The sequence below is a fragment of the Hydra vulgaris genome, chromosome 06 (genome assembly GCF_038396675.1).
Source record: "Hydra vulgaris chromosome 06, alternate assembly HydraT2T_AEP".
Taxonomy (NCBI): Eukaryota; Metazoa; Cnidaria; class Hydrozoa; order Anthoathecata; family Hydridae; genus Hydra; species Hydra vulgaris.
The window spans coordinates 18,411,721-18,433,982 of NC_088925.1; the positions used below are offsets into that span (position 1 = coordinate 18,411,721).

Genomic DNA, 22,262 nt, shown 5'->3' on the forward strand with positions numbered 1-22,262 from the left:
TTAAGGCTAAAGGCATGCATACAAAGTCTTAATGTAACTTTAAATTGTTCAATAAATTCTTTTTAGAATATAAAAACTATTTTTATTGAAAAAAACCTAGTTGAGTCTAATAATTTTCACACCTCTGTATATATATATATATATATATATATATATATATATATATATATATATATATATATATATATATATATACATATATATATATAAATATATATATATATATATATATATATATATATATATATATATATGTATATATATATATATATGTATATATATATATGTATATATATATATATTTATGTATATATATATATATATTTTCTAGATAACCAATGAAGAACCAATTTTCGTAAGAGTGTATATATATATATATATATATATATATATATATATATATATATATATATATATATATATATATATAAATATATATATATATATATATATATATATATATATATATATATATATATATATGTATATATATATATATATATATATATGTATATATATATATATATATGTATATATATATATATATATATATATATATATATATATATATATATATATACACTCTTACGAAAATTGGTTCTATATTGGTTATCTGGAAAATCGATCGGTTGCACAGAAAACCCAAAGGTTTTACGGCATGTCCAAAAAATGATTTTATTTTTCGCAAGAGAAACAAAAATAAGTTTGTTTTTTAACAATTCAAATTTGAAAAATTATCGGTTTTTAAAAAAATTAACGCTTGAATTTTTTTTATTTTGGTTTTCCAGATATTCATCTATCATCTTTAAATTTGATTGGTTGTTTGCTTAAAGTCTCCATATTAATTTTAAACTAAAGCTTCATTTCTGTCATTTCTTCGTTAGTTATAGAATTGCAGAAGAGTTCTGTATCCTATATTTAATTTTACTCTAAGACAAGTCGTTCGATTATTTTATTAAACTAATAGCATCAAATATCTTTTTACCTGTAAGTATTTTTAATCTTATATAAATTATATCTCTATCGTTTATGTATATTTATATATATGTTGATTATTATCTAGCTGATTAAAACGCTATTAAGAGAAACACTTTTCTTACAAGTATATTATGTTAGGAAAATTTGTTTCAGAACTACTTGAAACAGAATTTAGAAACTTAAGAAAAGTATCTTAAGACAAATTTTTTAGGCGTTCTTTGTAACCAAAAAAGTCTCTCGTTTACTTTAATATGTATTTTGAAATTATGATTTGCTTAACGAATATGAAATTTAGACCAGTATTTTATTTTTTTAAACTTAGGTCGATATCCAAAAATTTTTAAAATTTGATGGATTAAAAAGTATATATAATATATAATATATATATAATAGAACTTACACATAACTTTTTGCTTGATCAAAACACTCAAATGTGGAAAGTGACAAATGTTTCAGTGAATCATTGTTCCTACCAAACTGGTGACTTTATTGTTTTTAACATTCTAGATGATGCTACTCCTATTTTTATGTCACTCAAGTATATCTTTAAAATTAATGGTTTATGGTTCTTGTGTGGTAAACTGTGTTCTTGTGAAAAATTTCTTTTTTATTCACATGCTTATAATTTGATTGAAATATCGTCCTGGGTTGTTTTCTTTCTGGACAAGAAGTGTCGCATGAACCCTTGGATGGATATTTAATGTCTGATGGACAACTTTTAGTTACTTTACGTAGTTTAGCAATAAAATAATAAATATACATTAAAAGTGTTTTATCTGATTTTCATATAATATAAATTGGTTTATACAAGATTTGGTACAATATAACACAATATAATACAATATAAACACATTGCGCTAATTCTTGATCTATTTTATGATAAAAATATAGCATAGCAGAAATATAAAAATGTACCTTGATACATCCTTAGTGATGTTAAACATATTAAATGTTAAACATTTATTCATATTTTTCAAACCTTTCATTTCAATTTGAACATGGTGAACATTCATTCAGTAAGGTTTCTTTTATTATATTATAATATTGTTATACAGGAGAAGATATTGATGGTTTGGTTATCAACGATATAGACGATTTCATGTTAAAGGAACTTATTCCTGCAATTAAAGACAGAATCGTTTTTAAGAAAGAATTAGCATCAAAGAACGTATATGTGTAAGATCTTCATCACCTACATTTAACTCTTGTAATGTAAGTTTTACAATGTCACCTGTTTGTGACATTGATGAGGAACCAACCATTTCTAAACCTTAGTAAGTTATGTTTATTTGTAAACATTTATAACTTTGTTTATTTTCGCTTAAATGTTATCTTATTTAAAATGTTATATTATTAAACAAAAAAATGATTAAATTGAGCCAAGATTTTGTGTGTGCACACAAAGATTGTATAACATAAAAAGTTTGTGCATAATTGAAGACTTTAGTGCTAAAAGTACTAAAGGCACAAAAAAAAAGTTGAGAGAAAACATATTGTGATCGTTTTTTTAGATAGTCTTTTTGTTTTTAAAATTTAAATTTATGAACAAAATCAATAAATAAAAATCAGTAAATATAATATTTAAATAACTAATAAATGAATCATAATTAAATTAAATTTTTATCAATTTTCAAAAAAAAAAAAAAGAACATATAACAATATTGATTGAAATATATTTTCGTTCAACTTTTTTTGTTTGACTTATTTTTGTGGCTTATTTTGTGTGACTTCTTTCAACTTTTTTTGTCTGACTTTGAGCACTAAGGTCTTCAATTTAATGTCTTAAACTTTATTTTTAGTATTCTGTCAGATAAACTAAAATTGCCCCCTCTTCCCCTTGCTGCTGTGGAAAGAAAAGAAATTTACTTAAGTCTTCCAAAAAGATCAAAACTAAAGGAGTACATTATGGATTTTCTTTTTGATATCATGAAGCAACAGTATGGGTTGTATGTATTTTGATTACTGTTTAAATTATAAGTTAAAATAGTATAATTTTCAAATTTTTGAAAGTAAGCATTATTTATCATCAGTATCAGAGTTGGCGAAATGTTGCTGTTTTATATTTCTTAACATATAACTATCTCTTTAATAATAATAAAAATTGAAATGAAACATTTTATTGCTTTTCACCAAAGTGAATGCAATAAAATATACGAAAGGTTTTAGTGAAGGATACTATAGGAAAAGCTTTCCTATAGTATCCTTCTTGAAGGATACTATAGGAAAGCTTTTCCTATAGTATCCTTCACTAAAACCTTATCACTCCAATGGCTCTGTGAGTATTTAACTGTATAATTAAAACTAATAATATCAATGATGTTACAAAATTATATAGCTAAAGAACTTTTTCTTTTATTCTATTGTCCGGAACTTCTTGTGCATTTGTTGAAGGAAAAATTTAAGCGAGCTAGACACCCCCTTCTAAATGATGAGCAAGTTGCACAGTTTAAGATAAAGTACTCTAGAATTAATTCTGGTCGTAAGCATAACTCTGATTTGCTGAATGAGTCTACTAATCTGTACTCAGCAAAACGTCACTGCCATCATTCAAGTGATAAGGTAAGCATAATATCGCTGCATATATAATACATGTTTATATGAAAAAATTACTTACCATATTTTAATTATTATATTATTGAATGTGGACGATGGTATAACTCAAGATGTTATAAAAAGCATGGTTGGTGAGTGTCAAAAACTGCGACCTGATAAAGAATTTTTGGCTCACCAGATTGTCTTGTCAATTGAGGCATTAAAATATACATGCCAAAATGAAAGAACTTTGGATGCTCTTAATAAATTCCCAGCACTTTACTATGAAAAAGTTGTAAGTGGTTTTTTATTTATTTTATAACTATATTGCTCTGTTAATATTGTCTTAAAACTGCCATGTTCATGATATAAACAATAATTACCCCATTTAACGCAAATCCTGAAATAACAAATTTCATTTGTTATATTACTTTTATAAAGAAATATCCTTTAAATAAACATAAATTATATATAAAATACATAACAATATTAAAATTATAATAAAACTAAATAAGACTATTAGTTGGATTTTTTTTTCTTTCTTGGCGTGGGAAAATCAAGATTAATATTTCTGTGTTAATTCAGTTTTTTTTTAGTCTGTGCTATTATTTATACTGCTCTGGGGTACCGCTTCCCAAATTTTGTCTAGAATTGCCCCTGCAATGTTAGGGTGGGAGTAAAATTTTTTTTTCTTTATTTAGCGGCTTTGTGATGTCATTTTCTTTGTTTTATTTTTAGCTTTTTGCAGCAGCAAGAGCTATTACAAATAAAGATATTGATAATAACTACTTGTTATTATTGGGTAGAATGAAAGAGGGAATAAAGAAGTTGATATATTTAAAAAAACCTTTGTTAGCTAGATGGAAAACATTGTGCAATGAGGTACTGGATGAGATTAGTGATGGTAATAATTGTTAAATTAATATTAAAATTATTTAATTGTTATTCGAATTTTGTAAATTATTTTTCTATTTTTAGCAACAATGAAAAACCTTCATGCATTAATTCTTCCAAGCATTTTTTGTGACGAAGAAACACTTTTATTCTTTATGACGCTAGTAAGTTTTGTTAATCAGTATATTCATTTAAATGAATGTTTATCATTATCATCTAAATCGTTTTAATATTTATTTATTTGAATAAAAATTGTTAGAAAAAATTCAGTTCACTTTTTATTATTTAAAAACTCAAACAATTAAAGTCAACTTTTTTATTTCATATACATTTTAATATTTTTAACATTTTTTTTATTCTAATTATTTGCATATATATACATATATATATACATATATATATATATATATATATATATATATATATATATATATATATATATATATATATATATATATATATATATATATATATATATATATATATATATATATATATATATGTATGTATATAAATAAAGTTAACTAATGCAATTTTCAATATTTTTTTATATTATGCTTCTCTTTATTAGGATCCAATCTATCCTACCCCAGCTCTGAAAATCGAGGGAGATGCTATAAATCCAACACGAATAAGTCTTGTAGTTGACGGGGTGACAATAAGCAATTCTGTTCCTGATATAACTTGTAACTTGGGTCTTGTCATCTGTTCATATTTTATTTTTGATATCGCATATCCAAAGAAACTCCAAAAAACTTTGTCTTTTCTAGAACATTACGTTTTCGAACGAAATAGTAAATTTCCTGGCAACATTCAAAACATTGCTAGTTGTATGAACTTGTAATATAAATTATAAACTCAATAATATACTGATGTTATTAATTTGTTTCAAAACCTTTTTTTAAATCAAGTTTATTTATTGAACTCGCTTACAAAATTTTAGTTGTTTTTATAGATAATTTTTTTCTTTTTCAAATGATATAGTAGTATATTAATATGTTCCATAGTACATAAATATTTCTATATAGAATACGATTTATATATAGCACCATTTATTTATATAATGTATATAAATACGTATCAAAAATATATATAAATATGGTAATAAATTAATAAACTTTAGTTTTTGTATTAAATTGTAATCTCTGGCCGAATATTCTGCCAAACATAACTCATGAAGTTAAGTTTTGTAAAATAATCATAAAATTGCGAAACATGCGAAAATTGCGTTTCGTGTTAAGCATTTTGACATAAAATAGTACTTTTATCGTTATTTTTGATTATCCAGAAAACCAAATAGCGTTGGTTTTCTAAAAAACCAACTTAGTTTGATTATCTGGATATTCAAATTGGTTTTTTCTAATGAAGGAAATAGAAACTCTTAAATTTTTAAATGGAGAGGAGTCATTAAAAAAATAGAAAGTCCGCTTTTTGAAAAAAATTATTTAGCATCAAAAGCATAAATTGTTGACAAAAAAGAACAGAGTATATTTCTTTTAAACAAATTTTTTCTAAAATAACAAAATGTAAATTGTTAACAAAAAAGGAACAGCGTATATATCTTTTCAATTAAAGTTACTTAAAAAGCAACAGTATATAAATATTTAATGAAGTATATATAATTTTAATAAAATTTACATAAAATTATAAATAGTAAAAAAGTTATAGATATTATAGGTATAGATAAAAAACTATATATCTCACATATATAGTTTTATTTAACATATATAAACACATAATAAATAACACATAAATATAACTAAAAATATAACTAAAGAAAAAATATATTAATCAGAAACATTTATAAAGTACAACCTTATTTGTTTAATGACATACCTTGTAATAAATGCTTAACAACGTTAAAAAAACAAACAAACAAACGACCTTGTTATTTATTTTATAAAAGCAAACAGATTTTTTTAAATTTCTTTAAAATAAGGTATTAAACGATTTGTTCTTTACATGCAACATAGAGTTGACCTACAGGTCAACTCTATGTTGCATGTAAAGAAAATTTTGATAATTTATCCGTCATTACATTATATAGGTTCTACAGCTATTTATTTATTCTGTACATCAGTTTTTTTATTTTCTTGTCAAGTTTATATAGGGTGGGTTTTTTGTATTCTTTAAGGTGATTTATAGAATTTCCCCCGTGTTATTTATATAAGTCAGCGTAGTGAAAACTTTCTGTGTATCTTAAAATTCTGTTATTTTTATTGAATATTATTAATGAACAAGCACTTTTTTTTAATGTTAATATTGATATAGTATGATTTTTGCTTTATTATAATAGTATGACTGTTGTATCTAGAAGTAATTTCTAATTTTATATTTAGACACAAAATTGAAGTTAGTAAATAAATAAAACTACTTATTTATAAGTAAATAAATAGTTTTAAATAGCTCCTAAATAAACAATCTGTCTATTTATTATTATGTTTTTATTTATTTGTAACTTACCTGTGAGTTTCATATATAACATTATATATATGATTTTAAACGTAATTGTATTATTTTTGCTAAATAAATAACCTTTTAGTTCATTAAGTTTATTGATGTTAATTGAGGTATGATATTAAAATTAATTTATTATTTACATATTTTCTTGACGTGATTTTATAACAAAATTGTTTTGATAAAATGCTTAATGAAGATATTTTTTATTGGTATTTAACGTTAAAGTAAAAATCTGAATCTACCTTTTACAATGCAGCATATTGTAGATTTTGTGTTGATTTATATGTTATAAAATCTTCTGCTATGAAAAACAATTAGCAACGAATTTAATTTGATCATATGATAATATCAGAAAGTTAAAGAAACAATGCAAAAATGAAAAGTTGGATTTGTTATTAGGTCAAGCCTTTAAAATAGTTCTGAAGTTCCTAAAGAAACAATCCTTATCAGTGAAAACTAAATGCTCGCGAAAAAAAAAACTTAAAAGAAAACTTGAATTAATGATGGATTTAAATTTAGATTTTTCAAGCATCTAAAGTATTTTGAAGTCAAACAATCTGCAAATATCGACTGAAATTATTTTCTTGAAAAAAGAAACAAAATGTAAAATATCATAAATTAAAAAAAAAGTGGTAGTAATTAATTTAATGCTTGAAAGTTCGGATACACACATCTGAATTATAAAAAGAGAAAATAAATTAAAAAAAATAAACAGTAATTTAAAAAATGCTTCACGAAATAAAAACAACTACCTCAATGAAAACAATATGAAAACTTTTTTTAGTTTAAAAGTTAAGAAGATGTTGCAGCATAATATACTATAACCAATGTTTTGAAAGAAGAGAACCAACTTTATAAGCTGGTTTCTTTGTTAAATGATGAGGAAATAATAACTGAAGATGGCAGATGTTGTGATGACATTCGGAAAAGCATTATGAAGTTGCTTTTTCAATGAATGCAAGTATGAATATTGCCAACAATGTCATTAAAGTAGTATTAAATTTGCTGTAAAATGCAGGTTAATGCAGGAAGCTGCAATTTTAGGTCACTTTTAATGCAGAGAAAATAAATTAAAAAAAATAAACAGTAATTTAAAAAATGCTTCACGAAATAAAAACAACTACCTCAATGAAAACAATATGAAAATTTTTTTTAGTTTAAAAGTTAAGAAGATGTTGCAGCATAATATACTATAACCAATGTTTTGAAAGAAGAGAACCAACTTTATAAGCTGGTTTCTTTGTTAAATGATGAGGAAATAATAACTGAAGATGGCAGATGTTGTAATAACATTCGGAAAAGCATTATGAAGTTGCTTTTTCAATGAATGCAAGTATGAATATTGCCAACAATGTCATTAAAGTAGTATTAAATTTGCTGTAAAATGCAGGTTAATGCAGGAAGCTGCAATTTTAGGTCACTTTTAAGTTGGTGAAGCAATGCTTCAAAAAAAATCTGGCAGATAAAAACTCTAATGTTGGAAAATATTTGCATGCTGATAATACTCAAAATTTCTCAAAACTTTCAAATTACAACAAAAAATGGGAAAACATGGTAAAGAGGCTAGGATTATAAGGTAATTTTATGTAATATAAATTATTACTTCTTTTTCAAAATTTTTAAATTTAACTTTTTTTTGTTTATTGGTTAAATCAATAAGTATATGTTCCATTAATCTTTTTACTACACTTGAGTGCAGTAGATTAATCTTTTTAAATGGTATGAATCATATTTGATGTGTATATATGTACCAATTTTGTTTTATTTGGAGATATTTTTTGAAATCATAAATCCATACTTCTGTGTTATGTTTATTCGTTTATTATAAATAATAAAATAAAAAATTAAAATAACAAGAAAAAGCTTAAGCAAAACACATTTTCTAATACATGGACTGTCTAATATAAGAACTGAGTAGCCAAGGCAAATATTTTATAAAATCAATACATGTATATATATATATATATATATATATATATATATATATATATATATATATATATATACACATATATATATTTATATATATATATATATATGTATATATACATATATATATATATATATATATATATATATATATATATATATCTATATATATATATATATATATATATATATATATATATATATATATATGTATATACATATATATATATATATATATATATATATATATATATATATATACATATATATATATATATATATATATACATATATATATATATATATATATATATATATATATATATATATATATATATATATATATATATATATATATATATATATATGTATATATACATATATATATATATATATATATATATATATATATATATATATATATATATATATATATACATATATGTATATATTATAAAGGAAAGGCGCCTATGATGGCATACCGGTCATATTTCCATTAAAATTGGTTTTGGTAAAGAAATGATTAGACCTACATGACTATACTGACTTTACATTAGTTTTAGTGAAAAAACGTCCCTTGTGCACAAGTATTGTTTTTATAATCAACAAAAATCGATTTTGGGATGTGCTGTTGTAGTTTTATTTCCTTCATATATTTAAGATTGTGATTTTACTATTAACTGTGCAGAAATGAAATTTTTATGCATTTTATATTCAAGTTTTGTGCATTTAGTGGAATAGTTACTTTAATTTTATCTTTTGAACAAAGCAGACACAGCTTGTTTTAATGAGAATGATGACTTTTACCCATGATGGCATACTGACGAATTGATGGTGTTTAAATATTGAAGAGTTGGGAAAACCTTTTTTTTTTATAAGAAAAACTTATTTTTAAGTAAAGTTAAAAGAAAGTGATGCTCCAAAATTTTTTTTTGGTCTAAAAAATACGTAAAACGCACTATACCCTATGCGCATGCGCAAAATTTTACAATGCTGGTGTGTACCATGAAATGGTAAGTTAGGATGGTCTTGAGAAATTTCTGGCTTTTCTGAGGGAAGACTCTAAGGTTAAATGAAATCATTAAGTTACCCTCGATCCTAACTAGCCCCATCCTTCCCTATGCCATCATAGGAGCAGTGGTTGCCTAAGATGGCATACTTGTGCTTTTTTTTGTAATAAGAATAACTTTAAAAAAAAATAACTGATGAAAACTCCAAGAGTAATTATTGTTCTAGATGTAACAAGGAATGTATCCATATCAAAACTTTTATTATTGGTCTTGAGGATACTGAATAATGAAGCTTCAAAGTTAAGTATGCCATCATAGGCGCCTTTCCCCTATATATATATATATATATATATATATATATATATATATATATATATATATATATATATATATATATATATATATGTAATGTATATATATATATGTATATATATATATATATATATATATATATATATATATATATATATATATATATATATATATATATGTAATGTATATATATATATGTATATATATATATATATATATATATATATATATATATATATATATATATATATATATATATATATATATATATATATTATGGCTATATATATACATTTTTGATGACTATATATATACAGGGGTGGAAAAAATAATAAATACACTATCTAAACATTTGGAAAAATGCGTTTTATTCACAGCAATCGATGTTAACTGATATTAATTTTTATGTTTTTAGAAACTTTATTGTTAAAGGCTACATTTTAAAAAAATTATGAAGTTTTTTTCAATTTTTCTCATGTTACTAACAATTTTGTTTAAAGTCGCCGAAAGTTTACTGGAAAAAATAATAAATACGGCAATGATTATTCTTTTTGTTTTCTTTAATTTTCAACTGTTATTACTTTTCAAATATGTGTTTGACTCTGGTTATTATTAAAACCTTGTAGGGAGAGGATTTGTAGGGGTAATAGCCTCTTCCCCCATATTTATTTAAGAGGAGAGTCACTTCTCTCGCCCTTCCCCTTCAAATCTCTAACCCTGGTTGTTTTATTTACTCCCCCTCAAATTGATACGACCTTTCTACTCTACTCAATAATATTTTACTTTAAATTTTGAAACATAGTATGTTTAATAAGTTTTCTATGTATGTTCAGTATGTTCAGTTAATTATTTACAGTTTACTAATTTACTATAATATTATCATTTCAGTTAATTAATTACAATTAGAGTAAAAAACATTGCTGAAGTTGAAGGTATTGCTTTTTACTTATAATCTGTAAGTATTTTAAATATTTAATAATATGATATGGTGGTATTAGTATGTATATTAGTAAACTAATTCATAAAACAGTTTTAACTTAGGATATTATGATTAGAAAGTCACATTGTCATAAATATTCTGCATGGACAAATAAAAAATGGGACACAGTTTTGTGGACAGATGAATCTAAATTTAATATCTTTGGATCAGTTGGTGAGCAGTTAGTCCGCAAACCACTAAATAAAGTATTTGACCCACATTACACTAAAAAAAAAACAGTTTAACTTGGCGGTGGAAGCATTATGGTGTGGGGATGTTTTTTGTCATCTGGTATTGGTCCTATCTATTTAATAACAGACACTATAAAAGCTGATATTTATACTAATATACTTGAAGAAAAAATGCTTCCTTATGCTGAGGATAACATGCCGCTGCTCTTGAAATTTCAACAAGAAACGATCCAAAACATACAGCTTCTATCACAAAAAGATGGTTCCAAAACAATGGTATGAGAAATTAAACTGGCCAGCATAATTGCCAGATTTAAATCTAATAGACAATTTATAGAAGATTGTAAAGAATGAGGTAAGAAAACAAAAGTCTCGAAACAAAAGAGACCTGTGGTAGGCTGTGAAAACATCATGGTACACTATTTCAATATCAACATGCCATAAATTGGTCAACAGCATGCCCAAAAGACCAATCAAAGTGAAAAAAATAAATTACATGGAACAAAATATTAGGCAATTTTTGTAAATACTGTATGAAGTGATTGATAAATCTTTTTCAAAAAAAAAAGAAATGTTTGTTTTTGTTCTTAATTGGTTTTAATTATTTTTGTTAAATATTTGTTTTATACACATTGAATTTTCTCGATTTTTTCAAATATAGAATCAAATTAACCATTTCTTTTTTTATTATTTTTTCCAGTAAATTTCCGGCTACTTTAAACAAAATTGTTAGTAACATTAAAAAATTAAAAAAAATATATATAATTTTAAAAAAAATATATAATTTTTACCGAAAAGGTTAATAAAAACATAAGAATTAAGATCAGTTAACATCATTTGCTGTGACTAAAAAGCAATTTTCTAAATGTTTAGATAGTGTTTTTATTATTTTTTCCACCACTGTATATATATATATATATATATATATATATATATATATATATATATATATATATATATATACAGTGGTATATATATATATATATATATATATATATATATATATATATATATATATATATATATATATATGAAGCATTAAAACATCATATACGGTATCATACTATTTATTTATTTATTCACGTAAGTTTTCGGCTCATATAGTGAGAGCCATTATTAAACTGATAAAACCGTTAAAAACCGTTTTTAACGGTTTTATCAGTTTTTTTTATCTTTTTTTTTAGTGTGATGTGGGTCAAATTCTTTATTTAGTGGTTTGCAGACAAACTGCTTACCAACTGATCCATATATATATATATATATATATATATATAAATATATATATATATATATATATATATATATATATATATTATATATATATATATATATATATATATATATATATATATATATATATATATATATATATGTATGTATGTATACACACAGTGGGTTGCATAAATATAATAGAGTCACTACTTTGTTTGTGTGAAACTTTTGTTTCTTTCACAATTATCTTTAAAACCAACTAATTAATACAATTAAAAGCGTATTAAATGTCTTAATTAATTGATTCTTTTTTAATAGTATATAATTGGAACTCGTTGTGTTAACTAGTCTTGAGTAATTATTAACTTAATTAGATTATACCTGTATTTCTAATGGAGCAAAAATATAGAGTCAACTAAAATTTAACGAATTAAGTTGAAATATCTCAACGAAATGTTATCCGAGTGATTTAAAATTTAGTAGTTGATTTCTTTCGAACAATATAAACTTTCTTGCAAAAATAAAATAAAAATATCATTTTTATATCTTGAGTTATTCGCATTGGTAATTGTTTAGCAAAGTAAAAAGACAAAAATGGGCAGAAAAGCTGTTTCAGACAATGTACGAAGGCAAATTGTAGGTCTGCAAAAAGATAAAACAATAAGCCAACGAGAAATAGCTCAAATGTGCAATGTTTTTCTTAAATGCGTACAAACAACGTTGAAAAACCACGAGCTACTTAATGATGTCAAAGATTTATTAAGGCTTGTTAGGCCTTTAAAGCTAATTTTAAGAGACCAAAGTTATCACTATCGAAAGGTTAAAATTTCTAAAAAGACCCAAAAATTTCTTACCGCGAAGGGTTCACAAACACGCCTGGTAACGTTAGTAGATGGACTGTCCGAAGATGCCTTAAGAAGATGCGTTAAGAAAGGCTTAGATTGCTATGTCGCTGCTCAAAACCACTTTTGCGTATCTTAGATCGCCTAAAAAGATTAAACTGGTGTAGAGAAAGACTTCACTGGTCTGTAGAAGACTGGGCCAAATTCATTTTCAGCGACGAATCCAATTTTGAGGTGATAAATTGCAAGTCAAGATTAAACATCAAGAGGCTGGTTGGTGAAAAATTCAAAGAGCATTTTTGTGTACAAAGAGACCCTCAAAAGTAAATTTTTGCCAACAGCCGAGCTTTTTACAGAAAACAACAACAATGAATATTTCAGCACGATGGCGCTACGGCTCACACTGCAATCTCGGTTAAAGAGTGACTTGATTGGAAAACATTAAGGTTATACCTTGGCCAGCTCGTTCTCCAGATCCTAATCCGATTGAGAACATTTGGGCTTGGATGGACAAAAGATTGGTCAAAGAGATATATAGTTGTGTGTGTATATATACTGTAAGAAAAGAGCAGTTAGGTTTTTTAAAATTATTACAAAAATTTTAAAAGAAAAATATCTAATAGACCCTTTCATAAATAAACGTCCGCGTTTCAAATCGAGGCTTAGGTTGTACCGTTAGTAAACAAACAAAATATTTCATTGCTTAGGCTTATTTGTTTCTTTTAATCTTGAGCTTTATTTGTTATTTTAACAAGATAATGTTATTATCTTCAGACACAAATGACGTTTCTTCACATGAAATAGGTTTGTTATTTTATTTTAAGTGTTTATTAATTACTTTTCTATTATTTTATTACTTAAATATCAAAGTAAAATATATTAAATATTTTATAGAAAATTTACCTTAACTGAAGTTTACTTTTATCCACAAAATATATAAAATTTGTGTAGTGTAGTTGACTTATTCTGATGTATTTTTTTTTGTTTAGATCCAGCATTAATTGCTTTAAAAGAAGATGATATAGACGATCCAACTGTCAAAAGTCAATTTAGAAAAATTACAAACGTATACAAATAATCATTTAAAAAGGTGGCTTCTTTACCGTGGCGATTCTCTTAAAGGTGTAGTAACTTTACGAGACTCTCAAGTTAAAGGTTTACAGTATTAAAAAAATTCAAAAAAAAGTAAAAAATTCATTTGTTTGTGATCCAACTCTTGAGCAAAAATGGTCGTCAAAAAAAGCATATTTGATGAGTAAAAATATAAAAATACAAAGTATAAAAACATTTCCTATGTTGCCTGAAAAGTTAAAATGTGAGCTGTTAAGTTTGAATTCCAAAATTGGATGGAGCAAGTGTCTAGAGGGACTTCCTGCGTTTTTAGCTGAGAAAATTGATGCATATGCTTTAAATGTAAATAGTAATTTTTTACCTAAATCTACTAAAGTTAAAAAACATTTATCTAGAGGACAAAAGTTTCTTGAAGAGCAATACATTGATCTATCCTCAAATCATTCAAAACAAAGTATTAAACTATTTTGTGTAAAAGGAGTATGTGCAGCTAGCATAAAAAAAATTGACAGATAGATTTTTATTGCTATTAAAAAATTAGATGGATCAGTAATGTATGCATTTTGTGAATGCCCAGCAGGAAAAACTGGAACTTGTTCACATGCATTTGCAATGATGAAACTTGTTGCAAAATGGGTAGTTGAAAAACTGAAAACTGTTCCAAATATGAAAGTCTGTACATCAAGAACTTGTGCTTGGTCAATACCACAAAGTCGTAAAAGATTTGATAAAACACCAATAAGTGACTTACAAATTATATCACCACAAATTAAAAAATAGAATTTCTCGAAAAGAAAAGTATCTTCATTCGCCACAATTAAATCATCATTTTATGACACTAGAACTGATTTAAACAGAAAAAGTGATAATGAAAATAAAATAAATGAGCTTTAAAAGAATCTTTTAAACAGTGAATGTTAAAGTGCATATGTTGAATGTGTTATATCAATCAAATAAAGGAATAGTTAAAACAGGTCTAGGAAGTGTCCCATTTGGGTCTGTATTAAGCTATTAAAGTGCTGTAGTTCCACCTAGTTACAATGTTTACAACAACTTACCTGCACCTCTAAAAAATTTAGACAGTGTTCAATACATTGAATACCCTACATTCCCTTTTAACGAAACTGATGATTTTATAACTTGTTATGTTGAAAAAATATTTTCTTATAAAAAAATAAACATTTTAGAAAATATGAAGTTAGTAAAGGAAATAGTAGCTCAAATTGAAAAAGAAACAAGGGAACATGATGGAAATTCAAAATGGTTTGATTACAGAAAGAATCGATTCACTGCATCTTTATGTAATAAAGAACAAATCTCCAAAAGGACTCAAAAGTTTGGCACACAAACTTGTCCATGGTGAAAGCAAAACTAAGAAAAACAATATTATTTCATATAAACCTTACTATGATAAATATTATGAACCTATAGCGTTAAAATATAATAATAACTTTATGAAATCCTCTGGCTATAAACTAAATGTAGAACCATGTGGTTTGGTACTTGATGAAAAAAATTTTGTTTTGGGTGCATCACCTGATAGGAGAGTAAGGTGTGATAATGATTGTGGAATAATAGAAATTAAGTGCAGCGAAGAATACAGTAACCTGGACCTAAAAGATATATATTTTGTGGCGAAAAATCCATCTATAATATTTGATAAATCTAGTAATAAAATTTTAATAAGCAAAAACCATATTTCCCAGTGGGCATGGCGATGTTGGTTTAACGTTTAGGCGACGTCGAGTGCGACATCGCATTAACGTTGGAAATGGAAAGTTGGATCGACGTTAATATGCGATGTAATCGCGATGTCAATATTTGATGTTAAGACGATGTTAATATCCGATATAATATTGACGTCGAATCGCGATATAATAGCGATGTAAACATTCGATGTAGCTACGACGTTGTGTGCGATGTCGCATCGATGTTGAAAATGGAAAAGCGTATTAACGTTAGAATCAGATGTTAAGCCGACGTAAATCAAGCAATGTTCAATAAAATGCTATATTTTAAGTTTCGAGTTTCAAATGGAAGTAAAATTTATCTAAATTTTAACTTGTATCTTAAACTCCGACTGAGGTTCGCACATCGTCGTTTATAAATGTTTAAATATAGACTACATCCTAAATTAAAACAAAGAACAAAAAAGATTTTCAAAATATAATATAATTAAGATATTAAGATATAAAACATAATTTACAAGTTATTTACTTTATATATTTCTTTTACATGATATATATTTTTTATATTGAAGACCGTCTTCCACCTGTGGCCTTGTCTGGAGCGTATCGCAAAATATCTTTGACGCAATTTAAAACGTCTTTTCGGTTAAATCTTCTATACTTCATTGCTGCACCTGAAATATGAAAAATGACTTAAAAATTAAACGCATCAACTATTCAAATAATAATTTGAATAATTATTTTTATAACAACAACTAAAAAGGCATTAAATGCTACTATTTTAAACCAATTCATATTTTTTATTACTATAATATTTAAAAATGGAAATGAAAGTAAAAAAAAGTAAGTGGAAAAATAAGCATAGTAATAAGATACATAGTAATAAAATTAAGTAAAGCTTCTAAAAACTGAAGTAATTTATAAAACGAACAGCACACAACTTTGCAAAGATTAAGACTTTTAAAAGCTTCTTTCTTTGGTCTTGAGTCTTTATTGCTTTTTAGGCGATTAGTTCCTTTAAAATTGAACTTAGCGAACACATCGTATGTAGCGACGTTAAAACAAAATATTTATATTATTATTATTCTGTTTAAAGAGAAGGATTCCGAAGCAGTGTTGAACTCCTTGTGAAAAACCTTAATATAAACATATATGTTGGATGATATGATAAGAACAAGTGTTCAAAGTTTTAAACGTTATTTTATCTAAGAAGATTATTTGCTATAGAGTAAACGATATTCACTATACCCAATGGGCATGTGTCGTTCTTAGAACTTCTTAAGGACACATGCCCACTGGGTAAGGGTTATAGCTAATATATCATCAATATATTGAGAACCTTTCCATTATGTTCTTGACAACATCTTTAACATCTTTACCCCCAACAGAAGACAGAGATAAAACCTGATAAAAATAGAAAATGGAATAAAATTTAATCACAAGATAAAATATTTTTATATCATGACATTAATAATATTCATTAAAGTTCAAAAAACACTAATAAAATACAGAAAATTTTCTACATATTATTTTAAATTTATAGAAACAGATCACCTCTATATAATATATAAAAAGCACCATTTTCTTCAGATTGATTTCGCTCATGAACGAAAATTAGAACTTGAGTAAAATATTTTGAGAAAGTGTCTTAATCAACTCTAGATCCTATTTTAATTCTATTCAAGTACTTATTAATCAATATATCTATCAAAACCCAAATTTTTAATCAAATTTATACAACATTTATAGATGCCGATCAAAAAAGAGCTTATAATTAACAAACAAGTAGACAAAAAAAATTGATTCTGTGAATCAAAATTATTCTGAGACCAGATCATTTAATGGAATTATGTCTTGGTCAGCAGAGTATTTTATAAACACAATAATACTTTTAAAATCACTTTAATCGTGTTGAGAAAAAAAACCTACATATATAAATGACATAAACTGACATATGACATAAATTAAATTGATATTGAAAAAAGACATAAACATTTTTTAACCAGTTTGTTAAACTCTTCTTCATTTACCATTTTTCCCTCTAAATTATACAAACTAGTTTTAATAAGCAAATAATTCATCACAAAACAACGACGTTATTCAAAAACAATAAATAAACAAATTTAAATTGAAAAAAAATACCTGACTCAGTTAACGGAAACCCTTTAACTGGCAATGTAGCTGCATCTTTTCTACTATATTGACTTTTAGTAAAATGTTCTTCCTAAATGATTATTTTTAATCAATTAATTAATGAATTATTATAACACTATTATACCGTGAATTATATTATATATATATAAAAACATAGAAAAGTTCAACATAATAATATACCATATGCAGTCTTCTCTGTTTGGCGAGCGCTTTCGCGCTCTTGCAGTTTTGCACTTGTCCAAATGCCTGCCAATTTTTTGGTCAGCGATTTTTTTAGCGATCGCCAATAATTTTCAAGTGTATTTTTAAACTGAAACAAATCTTTTTTATTCATTAAGAAGATCAATTTTTTATATTAAGAAGTACAAAAAAGAAATATTTTTAAAAATCCCGCAAGCGAGACAAATAACGACTGTCTGACTAATGACAGTCATTATGAAAGAATGACTAATGACAGTGAATTTAAAATGGAGAAGACTGCATACAGACTCCGTCAGGTCAGGTTATCCTACTACTGGTATCCAGCACAACCTGTTTCATGTTAACCTCAGGAAGGGCATCCAGTTGTAAAAAATTGATTCAACTTTTTCATAATGGCATTTATATGTCACTATGGAGAACCATCCAAACCACACAAGTGTGGAAACATGGATTTAAAAATTACAGAAGAAAAAAAAAACTACTTTGTTTAATAAGTGTATATGTAACGTACCTCAGAATTGTTTTGAACTTGTAAACTACCAGAGGTCTCTTGAAAGTCAACCTGAAAAAAAAATAAAAAGTAAAATAATGATAAATAAAGTAGTATGCTTTAACTAAAAATAGTCACTTGTAAAATAAATATTATTTATTAATTATTGTTTGTAGTTTGGATAATAGCTGACAATGAAACATACCTCTTCGTCATTGATTTATTTCAATTTACATAATTTCTAGTAAAAATTATTATTATTAAATTTATAAAAATTATTATTATTAAAAGTAATACAAAAAAAAAAAAATAGATCATTACATAACCTAACAAAAAATAAAAATTATATAACAGTATAACTTTTCAAAATTAATAACTTTTAAAAAATCATTACTAGTTTTTCAGTTTCATTGCTGGGTAAAAACACTCTTTTTAAATTTTTTAACTAAAAAAATAATGATATACTCATCTATATATTCATCATCGTCAATCATAATTATTTCATGATGATTATCATCATCTTTAATCAAAAAATATTTAAATAAAATAGAAAAATAACTTATAGCCAGCTATACATTTTCATTGATATTTGATGATATTTCATTCTTTTTCACACTTGATGTCTGATTCTCAAAATGCAATAACTTTTCTAAAGGTAATCCAGGAGAAAAAGGATCTATAAATACAATATATAATTCCACTAATGGGTAAGATGAGCATCGTCATCTTCTGAGTGATTTTGTCGTAAAACAAGTTCTGGTTTAGAAGTAATCACTTTTAAAAACTTACCTTAAATTTTTAAGTTGTTTAAAAAAGAAATATTAGGAATGTTTAAAAAACGATATTATGGAAAATATCTAGTCAAACATACAAACTTTCAGAAAAGACTCTATACATTAAATAACTGCCTAATGACTACAAAAAAATAATTTAAGCTGCTTTCTAATTTCAAGGGGAAAGTATTTTTTTAATTTATAAAAATTAAACCGTCTACAAATTTGCATATACCTTGATGAACATATATTCGCGATGGTGGAGTAGGAAACTTTTTAATATTTTGACTGTTATCTACAAATTATAGCAAAATACTATTTAAATTAATTTGTAATAACCTAATTTAGAGCTAATTTTTTGCTAAGCAAAAATTATATTGGATAATTACAAATTTGTTTCCTTTTTTTTTAAATAGACAATATTATTTTAAATCCTTAATAAAAGTCAATAGTCGAACAATAATTATCTTCCATTTAAATGCCAATAAAATGGGATTATGGAAACCTGTTCAAATCATACAAGTCTGGAGATATAAACATTAAACTTAACAATACAAAAATTCATAATCACATTGAAACAACAAGTTTAAATAAAATAACAGGAAGTCAACAAGTTAATGAATTATGCAATTAAAAAAATAGATTTTATTGAAAAATATTAATAGAGTATTTCATGATTAACTTCAATTAATATAAAATCATCATCTTGTTCCAGACAAACTAATTTGTAGCAAATATCAGATAAAGTTATGTATTTTCTTTTAATTTATTGAACTTAGAAATTTTGTATATTCCAAAATCTGATGAGTTACAAAGGATGGTAAAAAGGTTATCGATGGCACCAAAAGGAATAACATTGCAATCAAACTGTGATTCTAAAACTATTTCAATAACACGAACAATTTCAAGTGATTTTAAAATGAACCATCCATCACGATCATTTGGTACAATTTTATCTGAGATAGTCTTTGTGCAATAACAAACATTGCTACTTTCTAACTCACTCAGCCGTTTTGCTAATTGGATGAGAGGTTTATTTGCACTTTTTACAAATTTTTTAACAATTTGAAGAAAATTCTCAAAAGGAAAACTCGAAAGATCATGAACGCTACAGTTATGATACAAAACATCTCCATGTAAATTAAGCAAAGAATGAACGTTATAAGTATAAAATTGTGGCCTATAAAGCCCTTGAAGAATTGATAGAAAAAAAGCCATTAACTTTTTAGCATAATCCAAGTAATGTCGTCGTTTCAAAACATTTGAGTTGCTCATTAAGGATACTGCAATGCTTAAACACAAGAAGTTCTGGTATACCTCTTTTGACAAAATATTTTTTTAAATTATTGGTCCAGTGAACAACAAGAACTGTCGAAACTCAGTTACTTTAAAACGCTAATGAATGTACCTAATGAATGATTCCAATAAATATAATCTTTAAATTGTTCATCACTTCGCATTTGACAATCAACTTCAGTAAAAACAACCCTTCCATCATATTCTCCTTCAACTAAACATCGCTCACATGAATGATATTCTCCGTGACCTTTATTATTCTTTAAAAAAGAACGTGCAGGCGCATCACAAACAAATGCCTTAATTGTAACAGGTAAAACTTTTCCATTATATTCAATCCCACTAACTTTAAGCAATCTAAACTCAGTTAAAAATTCATTCAAATAATCAAATAAATTATTTGGTTTCTTTTTACCACAAAAAAGACACACAATAAATTGCTGTAACTTTGAAAACTTTGCTAAAATTGGCCAAAATTGTGTGTTAGTACTCTTACATAACGGCAATCCATCAACATTTATTAGCATCTCAATTTGTTCAACACTTTTTTTGAGAATCCTTTAAAATTTGCTTTATTCCTTTTTAATGCCAAAGTAAATATATTTAACACCATCCAGCTCTTTTATATTTATATATTTATTGGTTTTTAGATGTGTTTTACAGTCTTTTGGGAGAGAAGATAAATCATTTTTATTTAAAATACTTAGCAGTTCATTGACAGCCTTCCTTGTACATCTATTGCGTGTAGCCCATGCTGCTAGATCGCTAGCTAGCACATCAGATTTATTAAAGAGTAAAGATGATGTTATTTGACATGATTCTTTGCCTGATAGAGCATTACCAAGCAATGAAGCGTCTCTATTAGCAGTTCGGTAAATTAAAAATGAATCTGATGCATACTCAGAGTTAATGTTACCATCATAACCATCGTTTTTAAGATTCAACTCGTTGTTTTCATTTTCAACATTACCATTAATATTGTTTTCTGTTAAAATGCTAACTGTGTCGTCAATATCGAGCTCTTTCATCAGCTACTTATTAATATCTTTGTTTTTATTTCCCCAACGTTTTAAATAAGAGTTCATTTTTTAGTACCGACAGGTGCACATTAAAAACTACAAGAAAAAGTGGTATCCTTTAACTGAATATTGGAAACTTCTGAAGTACTGAAACTTTCTATACTTAAAAACTACGTAATATGAATGTCTTCCCTGGCCTTATTTTTTAATCTATGCTTTTTAGTAAAGTTT

General features: G+C 25.3%; 2 protein-coding genes across 2 annotated transcripts; one reads left to right on the forward strand and one right to left on the reverse strand.

Annotated features, from left to right (window-relative positions):
- The first annotated feature begins 3,622 nt into the window (after window positions 1-3,622).
- Window positions 3,623-5,263, forward strand: LOC136080976 (uncharacterized). Its single transcript, XM_065798324.1, has 4 exons — window positions 3,623-3,805; window positions 4,249-4,414; window positions 4,489-4,568; window positions 4,976-5,263. Exons 1-4 carry the CDS (start codon window positions 3,656-3,658, stop codon window positions 5,246-5,248), a joined length of 669 nt encoding a protein of 222 aa, XP_065654396.1. The 5' UTR covers window positions 3,623-3,655; the 3' UTR covers window positions 5,249-5,263.
- Window positions 5,264-21,098: 15,835 nt separating this feature from the next.
- On the reverse strand, window positions 21,099-21,539 carry LOC136081245 (uncharacterized). The gene has a single exon (XM_065798546.1). The coding sequence runs from the start codon at window positions 21,537-21,539 to the stop codon at window positions 21,099-21,101; it is 441 nt and encodes a 146-aa protein (XP_065654618.1).
- Between the last annotated feature and the right edge of the window lie 723 nt (window positions 21,540-22,262).

Bases quoted from the DNA above. Each gene is read 5' to 3' on its own strand.
- LOC136080976 (XM_065798324.1), top strand. From the start codon at position 3,656: ATGGTTGGTGAGTGTCAAAAACTGCGACCTGATAAAGAATTTTTGGCT. The intron at 4,415-4,488 runs GTAATAATTGTT...TTCTATTTTTAG, and splicing joins ACTGGATGAGATTAGTGATG to CAACAATGAAAAACCTTCAT. The intron at 4,569-4,975 runs GTAAGTTTTGTT...TCTCTTTATTAG, and splicing joins TTTTATTCTTTATGACGCTA to GATCCAATCTATCCTACCCC.
- LOC136081245 (XM_065798546.1), bottom strand. From the start codon at position 21,539: ATGCTAATAAATGTTGATGGATTGCCGTTATGTAAGAGTACTAACACA.